Consider the following 15,295-nt stretch of genomic DNA (forward strand, 5'->3'; position numbering starts at 1 on the left):
GCTGTGTAACATATAAAATTCTATATTGTTTACAACAGATACCATCTTTGTACTTGTTCTATGGGCTATATCCTAGGAGTACCAGACTGCCTATTTATCACTATATTGACACTCATATTTGTCCTTATGGCAGTATCCTAGAAGTGAGTACCAGGATCTGCCTATTGTTCCCTTCTGGTGTATAATAAATAATCCTAACATTTGTATAGTGCTTTTCTCCTGTTGGACTTAAAGCGCTCGAGAGCTGCAGCCACTAAGGGCCACCCTGTAGTATTAGGAAGTCTTGCCAAAGGACCTCTTACTGAATATGTACTGTTCCCAGCCAGTATATTAGAGATATCTTGTCTTCAACATTTGGTAATTACCGGTAGTGATTTTCATTATCCTCAGACTCAGTGTCTGACATTTTTTATAAAAGAATAAATCGGTAGTCGAGATAAGAGATTATTAAGGCCTGTACCCTCTACGCAGTTTTTCCAACGATGACCGGCAATTTTTTGAGCGACGAGTAATCACTTCCATGATCTTGCAACGTGGGTACAGGCATGCGATTATGCAAACGACATTTAGCAATACGAAGCAATAATGAACAGCTTGGATCTTTAAGATCCCCAGCATCTCCACATTCACTACCGCGATCGCTGGACTTCCCGTTTGCGCGCAAGTTACGACATGTGTACCCACCACCCGGAAGATATACCGTGGAACGCTCGTCGTCTGGGGGACGTCACTGAATCCATCTTCCTCCGTTGGGTGGTGAATATTCAGCTTAAGAGTTTGTAGCAGGAGATTGGGGCTTCCTAAAAAAGGAAGGCCTGCATATTGGCAATGATGCGCCAGAGGAAGAATCTATAGCTGTTCTGTAGAGAAAAAATGACTGCACAACAATACAGTTACATTTATACAAGCGGTTTCAAATGTGTGGAAGGTGGGGAAGTAAGACATCAACAGAAACGGGGTGGTTAAACAATTCGGTCTGATAGTCCTGACTGATTTTTGGTTAGGATGGCACAAAAAAAGACTACATCTATACTAAGATTGCTGAAACACTAGAGCATGTGTAGTCAGCCACAGGATTCTAAGTAGTAGCCACAGAATAATATCAAACCTTGGCTAATCTGTGGAATATTGTGTCGCGGTGGTACTTCTAGAGAATAAACAGGACATCTGTCAAAATCCTGAAGATTTTGGTAATATTCCGTTGTGTGGTTCTGGTATCTGACAACACCTGGAATAGAAAAATATGTTCATATTTATTTTCTTAAATTGGTTAAAGGAAACCTGACATCAATAAAAACAAAAATTATATATATAGATAGATAGATATACCTGGGGCTTCCTCCAGCCCCCTTCAGGCTTATGGGCCCCTTGCTGTCCTCCTAGGGCAGGGGTCCCCAAACTTTTTCGGTCAAGGCCAGGTCAACATATTTCAAACTGCTGGGGGGCCGGAACATACATAAACTGATGTTGAAAAACATGACATTGAATCTAGGTATTGATTCCCTTCCAGTCATGCCTGGAGGAGAACTCCCAGCAGCAGCCATTCAGTCATGCGGCGCCTGAAGAACATCTTTGTGCACCAGACAGTGTAGCATACCCAGGTGACAGTCTGCTGTCCAATTGGACAGCAGTGTCACCTGGTGCAGAATTGGTTGGAAGCCAGCAAATGACTGCTCGCTGGCTTCTACAGTATGTGGATGGGTGGTGCCAGCACTGCTATTCTATATGCAGGGCGCCAATATTTAAAAGGTGCAGGGAGCTGCATCTATAACTTATACATTTTGTGTTTGGGTGGCCAGTGAAAAAAGCCTCAGCGGCCGTAGTTTGAGGACCACTGTCCTAGGGTGTCCTCCGCTAAGATGCTCCCGGCGACGGGAGCGCGTGCAGCCATACTGCGCATGCGCCAACTGGACCAAACTGAATGAATTACCAGACCACCTAGCCGAGGATCCAAGTGGCCTGGGAGGACGGCAAGGGACCAATGAGCTTGAAGGGGGCTGGAGGAAGCCCCAGGTATGTATACATTTTTTTGTATTGATCTCAGGTACACTTTAAAAATGTATTCTGTAAGATTTCTAGTAGGAGAAGTAATATATCACATTTATTCTACCTGACTAATATAATGTGGAATGTTATGCTAAGCAAAACTGTTACCTTTCCCTCACAAGCTCTGAACTTTATTTACTGCCACATTATGGGAACATACCTTATACAGCAAATATTTGATCTGACGGAGGGCATAGTCATAGATGACAATGCAAGGATTCTTCAGGCTCAAATTGGGAAAGAGCGGTAATCTGCCTTTCTACAAACAAGTTCAACACTCAGTGAACAATTTCAAGGAAAAATGGTAAGAAGTTTTGAATCAGGGTGATACAATTTATTGGCTAACTTAGTGATAAATAAAAAGTGAGCTTTATCTCTTAGTTAGCCAATAAATGGTATAATCCTGATTCAAAACTTCTTGCTTTTACTGAAGGCTAACACGGTACAACACTCAACTTCTTCTACAAGGTAATATAGTGACTGGGTAAAAGAAGTGGGGTGAGCAGCAGAATACTGGTTTGATGCTGCATGACTGAGTACAAAGCCAGAGTAGTGGCAGAATCAATAGGCACTTGTTGAAGCCTACTTTGACCTAAATATTTGTACAGGTAGTCCCCGACTTACAAACGCCTGACTTACGAACAGATTCTGTGTTGCCATGAGAACAAGTCAAAACAATTTTCAAATTGGACTTTTAAAAAAATCAAAGAAAAAATGGTTTTTAAACTTGTGTATGCAGGTAGGCCTAGTGCACACCAGAGCGGTTCTGCTGCGGTTTGCGATCCGCTTGCGGGTGCGGATCCGCTTGGGTAATGTATTTCAATGGGCTGGTGCACACCAGAGCGGGAGGCGTTTTGCAGAAACGCATACTCCCGGGCTGCTGCAGATTTTGGATTGCGGATGCGTTTCTGCCTCAATGTTAAGTATAGGAAAAACGCAAACCGCTCTGAAAAACGGCACTTCAGAGCGGTTTGCCAGGCGTTTTTTGTTACAGTACGAAGCTACAGTCCCTATCTCGTTCGTTACCTGGGGACTACCTGTATTGTGGGATAGATATCTTTAGCTGTTACCTAATTTCTGTGAGCGTTTTAAGGTTTAACTACAAGTGATTTTATTGGTTTTCTTGACAAAAGTTTAAATTAAGTCAGTCCGTAGCACTTTAAAAAACGAACAATTTCGACTAACATCGATCTAATGCTCACATCTGATTAAACTATCTCATGTACAAAAGGGGCCCATACACCTAATGATTTTTCCGCTGATATACAGCAGATTCGATCACTGTGATCGAATCTGCTGTGAAGTCGTTCTGCAAACACTGACAGAATAATCGATTTCCATCCAAAATCAATCGTTCCCATCGATTTGTCCGAAGATTTTTCCTCAATCGCCGGCAGGTCGGGAGTGTGTCGATAGCGGCGTTCGAATGCCCGACGACCGAAGCAATACGGAGATACATTACCTGTTCCGGCCAGCACGACTCCCCTGGTCTCTGCTGTCTTCTTCTCCGCTCTGGGCTCCAGCACTGCAGCTTCACTGAACTTCCTGTCCCAGCAGGAAGTTTAAACAGTAGAGCGCCCTCTACTGTTTAAACTTCCCCTGGACAGGAAGTTCAGTGAAGCAAGCCAGCCGGACCAGAGACCAGTGTGGAGAAGAAGACAGCGGACACCCGGGGGAGTCGCGCCGGCCAGATCAGGTAATGTATAGCTGGTGGGCAGGCGGCAGCTCCACAGATTGTGATCGGTTTCATGCTGAAATCGATTCACAATCTGTTTGCAGTAAAGGCAGCCATACGATCCCTCTCTGATCAGATTCGATCATAGAGGGATCTATCTGATGGTCAAATCTGATAGCAAATCGACCAGTGAATGGCTACCTAAACAGTAAAAACTGCTCTGGGGATCACTAGGGTTGGTGTCACGTGGTGCAGTAACCCAGGGCCTGGCCAGCAAGTTTTTTTGGGGGGCTGGACAAACTAAAGTTATACACCTGCTCTCATCCTCCCACAGTAAATTTAAGTAACCTTTGAACAACCTCCCCCTGTAATCTTTGTGTGCCCTCAGTCCCCCCTAACCCTCTCCAAAATGCAATATCAGGTAAACTTTGTGTAAGCCCCTCCACCAGACACATACATGAAGTTATCCTGGTGATGGGGAGGGGGCCCCGACTTCTCCCTCCTGCAGTGAGTGGAGGACGTGATACACGGCACAAGTAATGGAAAACCCTGCATTAAGCACATCCACTGCGCTACTCTACCCAAAGAAGGGGGCCATAGGAGGAAGGAAGTTGGGGTCCCCCCTCGCTGTCTGCTTTCCTTCCCTGTCTGGGAATCCCAGTCACATTCTCAGGTCACTTCTGCCTTGCCTTGGTGTCACCCCTTCTGAGGTGACACCTGGATCGGCCCACGCCCCCGTACGACTTTTAGGATGCCTCTGTCTTCTCCCTATGCAGCAAAAGTTCCCTGTGTAAATTATGCACTATGCAGTCAAACTAGAACAAAATACTCTTTCAAACACATACAACTCCAAATGCTTTAAAAACATATTGCACACTACAATCAACATCTACATTCACCCTAGAGAAAGTCAGAAGTGGCAAGAACAGAGAGTGTATTAGTACCAACCTTTAAATGCTGCATGCTTAGCTGCTGTGCTGATCCTTTAGCTTATTCAGATGTGCAGTGCACAGCACTACTCAATGCATAGCAATGTATTATGTCAATTGCCTGTGCAATGCATTTTCAACCCACTCAATTAATAGGAAGTTGTACAGGAGTAGGAATACACAAAAAAAGCAGCTGACAGAAATACCTCTCAAGCCTTGTACACGTGTATGAGCAATGTTGTCAGCAAGGGATTGTTGAGCAACAGTGCAGGACCAACACTGTACAGGCTCTAGGCTACCTACAAGTTCTGTTGCTATGGGGGGAAAAGTGGGCTGATGGAGTGGTGTACAAGTAACACCACACAGTGTGGGGGTTGAGTGAGGAGAACAAAACAAATGGACATCTCGATCCACTTGGTGGCCAAGGTATCAGTGCCCTTGTACGCACACTAGATTCAGAGTTTTATTTAGCGTGTGTGTGAGGTTTTACTGCACAGTATCAGAAGCAGATTGCAATCATATAAACAAGCTCCAGGCTGAGCAATGGTTTTTGTGATGCCTTTGGGTTGAGTGACATCATACAACAGAGGTAAATGCAAGAAAAAAATGCAAAAGGTGAGCATTTTCTGTGCTTCTTGTAGGTGCATAACTCAGAAAATAAATACTGAATCTAAAAGGTCAGGGGGAGTGATTGGGATTTAGTAACTGTATAGTGCTTACCTTCATTATGTGGAAATAAACATCCTGATGCTTGCTGATTATACATTTGTGCTGCACGCAAGAAAGTTGCTTCAACTGTTGAACCCTTAAGTAGAGCAATCTGATCATTATGGTCTAGCATTTCAAAACCTACAATGAGAAAATATGTTTAGGAACACCACACTGACATAAATTGTTTTGCTTTCCAGTATAGGGTACGATGCATGCTTTAAGCTCACCAATAGTGTACATAAACTTTTTAAACTACTAGTAACCCTTCATAATCTACTTACCTTATTGTAGCTCTGTTGTTCTACACATGGCCTCCAGTCATCGCACTTGGTTCCATTTCCAAAAAGCAGATTTAACTGCGGGCATGCAACTCACCGATGTGACCATCTCCTGACCGCTGATGCAGACTTAAAACGGACCTGAAGTAAAGTATGCATTATAGTTAATGTAATCCTCATTGTACACTAACATAGGAATGTAGGATCGGTGATTGAATGGGTAAATAATTTGCCTATTTAGGCAATGCTACCATGCCGGTTTTTGCCCAAAGCCCACCAGAGAAGTCCGAAGCTCTGTGGCCATTCCCCTCCTGTGTTGCCATGGCCTTCCCCCCAACTCAGCAGCTGCCATCATGCAGAGGCTGCCAAGCTGGGAGCAGGCTATGGCACCACAGGTAGTGGTGGCCACAGATCTCCAAACTTCTTCAGCCAGGCTTCAGACATGACCACCATGGCAGTTTTGTCTCTGGGTGGCGGGATTTAAGAATAATGTCCATTTCCTGGTGAACAGGTGAGTTATTTACCGATCCTATGTTAGGGTACAATAAGGATTACATTAACTATAATGTATATTTTACCCTTAGGTGTCTTCAACAGTAGGACTTTGGGACAATCATGCACTTCTGCTACCCAAAAGAAAAGCAATACAGCAGCTCGTAGAGCACACAGAGTTACAGTTACATCTTAAAGGTGTTCTGATGGCTATTTTAAACAACAAAAACTGACACTTTCCTAGGGCTACTACCGGCCCCCTGCAGATAACCTGTCCTGCGCCATAACTGAAGAATCTGTTCCCCCGCCACCAGTCACCATCCAATTATTAATCTAACTAGACGAATGCAACTGATTCTGTGTGGCTGCCGCTCGCATCTCTGGGAGTTTCCTGCACAGGCGCAGTATAAGAAAACTTCGTATTGCGTCTGCGCGGAAAACTCCTGGAGGCGGGAGCAAGGATGCGCACGGCAGAGCAGGTGCAATTGCATTTGTCTAGTTAGATGAATAATTGGACGTTGACCGGAAGCGGGGAATGGAAGATTCTTCAGTGACAGCACAGGACAGGTTATCTGCAGGGGGCCAGTACAAGCCCCAGGTAAGTGTCAGTTTTTTGTTTTTTAATTTGCCCACAGAACCCCTTTAAATTACATGATCTCTAAATATCACCACCATTAAGGGCTTGATACCCTAGTTTATCAGAAACAGCTATGTCCCATAACATAAGAGGACAAACACACCTGGGAGTCTTTTGGTAAATTCCACAAGCATTTGCGCATGCATCACTGCAGCTTCTGAAATATAGTAGAATATTTCTTCTGGGCTTGAGGATTCTTCTAGCTGAGTCCAAATCAACAACAACAAAAAAGATGTAAAATGCATTTGTGTTTACCTAAGTGTAGATAATAATAATAAAAAATATTGTAAAAAACAAAACAGATAAAGCATGGGTAACTGACCAGGTAAGGTACTACTGTATTTTTACTCAGGCTATAGGGCAGGATGTCCCTCCTTGGATGATGTCACTGCCCTAATCAGGAAGTATTTTATTATCACTGTTCTCTGGAATCATCATTTTCCTACCTCTACATCAGCACTACTTGCTACCAAAAGCCAGGCAATACTTTTTATCCTATGTTGCGAGTTTAGTTATGTATACTAAATATCTTGCAGATAATGTCAGATAATGTCAGATATTATTATAACAAATACTTACAAATAGCTTATGATCATCTAGTGAGCTACCAAACTTTTGGTAGGCTGTAACTATGTGATCAATCAACTTGCAGTCCTCAGAGGTCAATTCCAAACGAGGTAGAACCTGCTGATTAAACACAATTACTTCATAAATATCTGCATATAATAATTACGGTAGCTATATGAAAATAACAAAATGCATACACCCACGGGGTAATAGTTATCGTCAAGTCAACTAAAATAATGGTTTGGACATTCCAATGGGACTGTGATTTTGGATTATTAGATTATAAACTCCTGTGGGGGCAGTTAATGACATGACTAGGAACTATGTAAATTACTCCACAAAATGTTGGAAATACAGTGTATAAATTATATCATACAGTAATCATAACAATAATGTAGTGGTGACGGACCTCTCTCCTTTATAGTACTTGCTGATAGATCTGTGCCTCTGTAGTCCAATACTCTTTATACTTCAGTTACCATTCATATGCTACACTACACAGCCCCAGCTGTAGCCCTATTTTATATCCAGTAGCATAACTATAGCAACCGCAGGGGCTATGGGAACCCACTCCTCCTCCTCCTCCTCCCTCTTCTGCAAAGAAGCACAGTGGAGGAGCAGTGTATTATCTTTACCTGCTGCAGTACTGATTTGGGTCTCCATATCTCCTACTCCTGATGCATGTCACATGAACAGGAGCCAGAGGCTTTGACAAAAGGGGATAAAAGGGGATCCTAGGTGACCCCAAAACAATTGTTGGTTCCTTAACATGATGAATATATGGTACGCTTTACTGCTACTAAGAGGTGTGTCAATGTTTTTGCATTTTTTTTGCCATCTTTCATAAAAGAGTGGCCCACATTGTATGCATTTGATGATAATGAATAGCAAGGAGCATTTTTAGAAAAAAAAGAAGGTTGTCACAATTTGGCATTCTAAGTTTTTCAACGCAGGAAACTGGTATCTTATTGGCTCAGGGAACATATATTCTCTTTCACCAATTAGTGCTGCAGCAGATAGTGCCGGATTTGTATACAGGAGCAAGGCCAATTGTGCAAGTTGTGCCTTAGCTACAAGACCTATATCTACGTCTTCATCGAAAGTAGAAGAAAAAAGTGTGTTCCTGCGCTGCTGTAACACTTGATGGCAGTGAAGATGCTCCCAGGTGCTGCTCCAAGCGCTGGGTGGCTCCAGCAATCTGTGCAAGTGAAGAGAAGAAACAGGAGCGCCTCTCTGGTGCATTAACGTTTAATTAGAGAAATAAGCGCATTAAAATTACACTTACAGTGTGTGAGAACAGATATAGCGTGTCTCAAAGCCTGCCGTCAGCTCCTCTCCTAGCTCTCTCGCTTGGCCAGAGCGAGAAGCGCGATGGTGCGATGTGGAGCGAAGGTCTGGTGGGCGGGGCTTCCTCACGCAATGGCGTCTGACGTCACGACGCGTTTCGGCGTTTGACCACACCTTCGTGGCCAATACTCTTTATACTTCAGTTACCATTCATATGCTACACTACACAGCCCCAGCTGTAGCCCTATTTTATATCCAGTAGCATAACTATAGCAACCGCAGGGGCTATGAGAACCCACTCCTCCATCTCCTCCTCCCTCTTCTGCAAAGAAGCACAGTGGAGCAGTGTATTTTAATGCGCTTATTTCTCTAATTAAACGTTAATGCACCAGAGAGGCGCTCCTGTTTCTTCTCTTCATCTACGTCTTCATGGCTTAGATTAAGTCACAGAGGACGTAGATATACTGTACTGGTGGATAAAGTGGTTAATGACTACATACATTTGACAGTCTGGCACCAGGGAATTGCATTGTATATTTACTCTCACCAGTGAATTGTGTTATACTTTGTTCCGATAGCAAAGAGTGAGATTATTGCTGACACAAAATAAGGGTAACGGACAATGCAACTTCTTATAGTGCCAAGAAACCCAGAAGCAGGAAATTTGGGCACCGGCTAGTTGCGGACGCTTGGGTGCCCACTGTTTGTAGCAAAAATTTGCATTACGAGAGACCCCAACTCCAATATTAATCTGCGGCCAAATATGGGCAGCTATGATGCCCAAATTTCTGAGCAGCCTTTTTTCATGTATGCAAAAACCTTCATCAACCTATTTATTAGTGCTGTAATAACGAACCTGGTACTTACTTTGGATGATTTTGTAGTTGATGTTACTTGTCTGCTGTCACTTCCATCATCTTCCACTTTCACATTACAGAATGCTGAATTGTTTTGCTTACAATTTTTCCGGAGTCTTTTTGACTTGCATTGCACTTCAGTCAACAAACCTAGCACAACATCCAAAATATTCTCATGATTAAAGTTGTAATTAAATAAGCACGCTGTAGCTCTAACTGTAGGCTGCCATATATTTATGACAACACGTTTATCAAGTTTAAAAAAAAATCAGTGTAAAGTATAATAATAGGGTTTAAATATTTAAGTATTCAGTTGACATATGGGGCTTGATTCACTAAGACAAATAGCATGCCTTATCAAAGTTAGCATGCTTTATCAAAGTTAACACGCCTTATCAGAGTAGCATAGCGAGTGTTACGAACCCGCAGGTGCTCAGGGCAGGATGAGTGGAGCTCTCATCATTGCCAATTAGTAGGCATAAGTTCTCTATGCTACTCTGATAAGCCGTGTTAACTTTGATAAGGCGTGCTAACTTTGATAAGGCATGCTATTTGTCTTAGTGAATCAAGCCCTCAATATCCCTCTGTCTTCCTCTCTTTCTCTTTGTAAAATTATAGTAGTAAAAAAATGTTTTTGTACCATGTTAGCCAAACAAATTATTTATTTGTAAAATGGAAGTTCAGTTCACAGCAATGTCCTTGCTGTCAAAGGGAAAAAACTGAGAAGAAAAAATACACATAACAGAGCACCAAGAAAAATGTTAATATTGGTACTGAACTTAACACCCCTCAGTCCATACTAAACTTACCACAACTCAGTCAAAGTTACAATTATTTTCTACCCTATTCTATTTAATATTTGTATTGAAGCCTATCTGCATCATTTTTCTCTACCTACCACTCTATCTAACATTATTCAGGGTCCCAACCCCCACCCCAGACACTCAATAGATATCTTTAGAGCTGTATTGATGACATCACACTTGGGCTATTTTTGGCAGGAAACGTTCCACATACGCCATTTATCCTTTTCTTTCAATGCTTCTTGGAAGGTGAGGGGCACTCATCTCATTTCTTTCAATGGTGGTGGGTGGGCTCAGTAGGGTTGATGCAGAAGACAAGGTACAGGGTTGTTCTGGACTTTCTGCTTGAAGTTGGATAGGATGCTTGCAAATCAGTCTCTCTCCTGATGTCTTTATGAAAGGGTGGCACGTGCCAGGAAAGAGGTGACATCAGGACATTTCAGTCTCAGTGCGGATGTTAATAAGAATAGGAGGGTGAGTATGTACAGGGTTTTGAGAGTGAGGGTTCATCTTTGGACATGCTGTCAGAGGCAGGAGGGAGGCTTAAAAAAAATTAAATTATATTGATATTATATGTCTAGTAGGGTAAGAAATGTTAGTGTTATCACTTCTTCCTCTATTAGGGTAAGAAATTCCCATACAGACAACAGTTTCTTGCCTAGTCCAACTCCATTCGGAATCGGAACAGCGTTATGAAGAATTCAGATCAGAACTCGAATTTGAACTGATGCAGACCGCAGCGGGCGAGTTACTGACTGTTGTTGCCGCCACTATGCGCTGCCTTCCGCATTGCTTTACAGCAGATTAGTCAGAACTCATTTTTATTCTAACTGGAGGATACACTGGTGGCTACATTAGGATCTTTCTGCTTTGCAACATTATAACAGTATTATAACAGATTGACCTTGGACCTTGTTTAATTTTAGTATATTTTTTATTTAATTTCTTTTGAAACTCACATTCCGCAAGCATGCCAACTGCCTTGCATTTCTTGAGACGACACTCTTGACACTTCCTTCTCATGTACATATCCATTTCACAGTGTCCACCATTTTTACATCTGTATACAGCATTTTTGGTAATACTACGACGGAAGAAACCTGGAATATTAAAATAGTTTATATCAGTCAAGCAACAATAGATAGATTAAATGTTTTCAAATGTAATTCCAAAGACATGTGCGCCCTCACTTGGGCTAGAAACACCCCTTTGGTTAACAAACACAGTCTTTAGCAGGCCGGCTACAGACATTACAAGTATTTTCACAAGCTGTATTATACAGACATATCTGTTTGTCCTGTAATCCTCTTGTTGGAGTTCACAGCACCCAGAGTGCATTACACCTAGCATTAAATCAATGAATACTGGACATCTTTTGTGTTTTATGCAATACAAATATATTGGTCATTAATCTTGTTGTCAGGAACACTGTTGCACCCTGCTTCACCGGCTGGTGTTATCACGAGTCACCAGCAGGTGGCTCTGCTATCCCTGCTATGTTACCTGCAGTTTCCAGTTTCACCACAAGATGGAGTATCACTGTCAGGAACACTGTTGCACCCTGCTTCACTGGCTGGTGTTATCCCGAGTTACCAGCAGGTGGCTCTGCTATCCCTGCTATGTTACCTGCAGTTTCCAGTTTCACCACAAGATGGAGTATCACTGTCAGGAACACTGTTGCACCCTGCTTCACTGGCTGGTGTTATCCCGAGTTACCAGCAGGTGGCTCTGCTATCCCTGCTATGTTACCTGCAGTTTCCAGTTTCACAACAAGATGGAGTATCACCTTTTGGGCATGTCTCTGATCAACAGGTGTTCTCCTAGCAGTTTACCATTTCCTATTTAAGACAACCACACCCCTTGCAGGCTTGTCAGATCTCCAGTTAGCTTGGCTTCTGTTGCCTGGTACATCTTCTGATACTCTGTTCTGCTATCTGTAATCCTGATCTGCCCGTGTATGACCTTAGCTTGTTCTCCGACTTTGATTGTGTTACCTGATTCTGTCTGCTCTGTACTCGTTAATCCTGATCTGCCCGTGTATGACTTTAGCTTGCTCTCTGACATTGCTCCTGTTACCTGATTGTGTACCTCAATTATATGAGTATTGTGATACTGTATATTTTGTATATAGTTTGCTAGTCTGCTGTGTGTTTGTGGGACAGATTACTGTTACTTATATGTATATAGCACAGTTCATTAAAAGCACAGTTTCACTTTGTATCCAGACTTTTGTACATGCTGCTAAACGTGATAACCATATATCTTGTCTACAGAAGTCGTAACACTTGTCTGTCTCAAAAGAGATCAGAGTATATAGAGCGAGCCTAGTAGTTAAAGGGGCACTACAGCGAAAAACTGTAAAATTTAAAATATGTACAAACATATACAACTAAGAAGTACATTCTTTCCAAAGAAAAATGAGCCAGAAATTACTTTTTTCCTATGTTGCTGTCACTAACAGTAGGCAGTAGAAATCTGACAGAAGTGACAGGTTTTGGACTAGTCCATCTCTTGATAGGGGATTCTCAGCAAGGCTTTTATTCTTTATAAATATATTCCTGAAAAAGTATTTAAATAATGATGCTGGCCAGCTTCCCTGCTCCCTACACAGTTTTTTTGGCAGTTGGACAGAGCAACTGCCATTCACTAAGTGCTTTCTTTTGAAAATAAATATATCCCTGAGAATCCCCTATAAAGAGATGAAGTAGTCCACAACCTGTCACTTCTGTCAGATTTCTACTACCTACTGTAAGTGACAGCAACATAGGAGAAAAGTAATTTATGGCTCATTTTACTCTGGAATAGAAATGTACTTTTTATTTGTATATGTTTGCACATATTTTAAATTTTACAGTTTTTCACAGTAGTGCTCCTTTAACCACTTGAGGACCTAGGGCTTTCTACCCCTTAAGGACCGGCCACTTTTTTTCCATTCAGACCACTGCAGCTTTCACGGTTTATTGCTCGCTCATACAACCTACCACCTAAATGAATTTTGGCTCCTTTTCTTGTCACTAATAAAGCTTTCTTTTGGTGCTATTTGATTGCTCCTGCGATTTTTACTTTTTATTATATTCATCAAAAAAGACATGAATTTTGGCAAAAAAATGATTTTTTTAACTTTCTGTGCTGACATTTTTCAAATAAAGTAAAATTTCCGTATACATGCAGCGCAAAAAATGTGGACAAACATGTTTTTGATAAAAAAAAACCCATTCAGTGTATATTTATTGGTTTGGGTAAAAGTTATAGCGTTTACAAACTATGGTGCAAAAAGTGAATTTTCCCATTTTCAAGCATCTATGACTTTTCTGACCCCCTGTCATGTTTCATGAGGGGCTAGAATTCCAGGATAGTATAAATACCCCCCAAATGACCCCATTTTGGAAAGAAGACATCCCAAAGTATTCACTGAGAGGCATAGTGAGTTCATAGAAGATATTATTTTTTGTCACAAGTAAGCGGAAAATGACACTTTGTGACAAAAAAAAAAAAGTTTCCATTTCTTCTAACTTGCGACAAAAAAAATGAAATCTGCCACGGACTCACCATGCCCCTCTCTGAATACCTTGAAGGGTCTACTTTCCAAAATGGGGTCATTTGTGGGGTGTGTTTACTGTCCTGACATTTTGGGGGGTGCTAAATTGTAAGCACCCCTGTAAAGCCTAAAGGTGCTCATTGGACTTTGGACCCCTTAGCGCAGTTAGGCTGCAAAAAAGTGCCACACATGTGGTATTGCCGTACTCAGGAGAAGTAGTATAATGTGTTTTGGGGTGTATTTTTACACATACCCATGCTGGGTGGGAGAAATATCTCTGTAAATTACAATTTGTTAATTTTTTTTACACACAATTGTCCATTTACAGAGATCTTTCTCCCACTCAGCATGGGTATGTGTAAAAATACACCCCAAAACACATTATACTACTTCTCCTGAGTACGGCGATACCACATGTGTGGCACTTTTTTGCACCCTAACTGCGCTAAAGGGCCCAAAGTCCAATGAGTACCTTTAGGATTTCACAGGTCATTTTGAGAAATTTCGTTTCAAGACTACTCCTCACGGTTTAGGGCCCCTAAAATGCCAGGGCAGTATAGGAACCCCACAAATGACCCCATTTTAGAAAGAAGACACCCCAAGGTATTCCGTTAGGAGTATGGTGAGTTCATAGAAGATTTTATTTTTTGTCACAAGTTAGCGGAAAATGACACTTTGTGAAAAAACACAATTAAAATCAATTTCCGCTAACTTGTGACAAAAAATAAAATCTTCTATGAACTCGCCATACTACTAACGGAATACCTTGGGGTGTCTTCTTTCTAAAATGGGGTCATTTGTGGGGTTCCTATACTGCACTAGCATTTTAGGGGCCCTAAACCGTGAGGAGTAGTCTTGAAACGAAATTTCTCAAAATGACCTGTGAAATCCTAAAGGTACTCATTGGACTTTGGGCCCTTTAGCGCATTTAGGGTGCAAAAAAGTGCCACACATGTGGTATCGCCGTACTCGGGAGAAGTAGTACAATGTGTTTTGGGGTGTATTTTTACACATACCCATGCTGGGTGGAAGAAACACCTCTGTAAATGACAATCTTTTGATTTTTTTACACACAATTGTCCATTTACAGCGGTATTTCTCCCACCCAGCATGGGTATGTGTAAAAATACACCCCAAAACACATTGTACTACTTCTCCCGAGTACGGCGATACCACATGTGTGGCACTTTTTTGCACCCTAACTGCGCTAAGGGGCCCAAAGTCCAATGAGTACCTTTAGGATTTCACAGGTCATTTTTGTTTCAAGACTACTCCTCACGGTTTAGGGCCCCTAAAATGCCAGGGCAGTATAGGAACCCCACTAATGACCCCATTTTAGAAAGAAGACACCCCAAGGTATTCCGTTAGGAGTATGGTGAGTTCATAGAAGTTTTTATTTTTTTGTCACAAGTTAGCGGAAATTGATTTTAATTGTTTTTTTTCACAAAGTGTCATTTTCCGCTAACTTGTGACAA

General features: G+C 41.9%; 1 protein-coding gene across 1 annotated transcript in view; it reads right to left on the minus strand.

Annotated features, from left to right (window-relative positions):
• LOC137546808 (bile acid receptor-like) overlaps window positions 1-15,295 on the minus strand; it is a 128,369-nt gene that overhangs the window by 7,426 nt on the left and 105,648 nt on the right. The window contains exons 4-9 of the mRNA XM_068269682.1: window positions 11,242-11,382; window positions 9,490-9,629; window positions 7,348-7,455; window positions 6,872-6,971; window positions 5,371-5,499; window positions 1,109-1,228 (exon numbers count right to left, since the gene is read on the minus strand). Of these exons, the coding sequence (XP_068125783.1) occupies window positions 1,109-1,228; window positions 5,371-5,499; window positions 6,872-6,971; window positions 7,348-7,455; window positions 9,490-9,629; window positions 11,242-11,382 (738 nt within the window). The remainder of the gene's footprint in view (window positions 1-1,108; window positions 1,229-5,370; window positions 5,500-6,871; window positions 6,972-7,347; window positions 7,456-9,489; window positions 9,630-11,241; window positions 11,383-15,295) is intronic.

The sequence above is a fragment of the Hyperolius riggenbachi genome, chromosome 2, assembly GCF_040937935.1.
Source record: "Hyperolius riggenbachi isolate aHypRig1 chromosome 2, aHypRig1.pri, whole genome shotgun sequence".
Lineage (NCBI taxonomy): Eukaryota > Metazoa > Chordata > Amphibia > Anura > Hyperoliidae > Hyperolius > Hyperolius riggenbachi.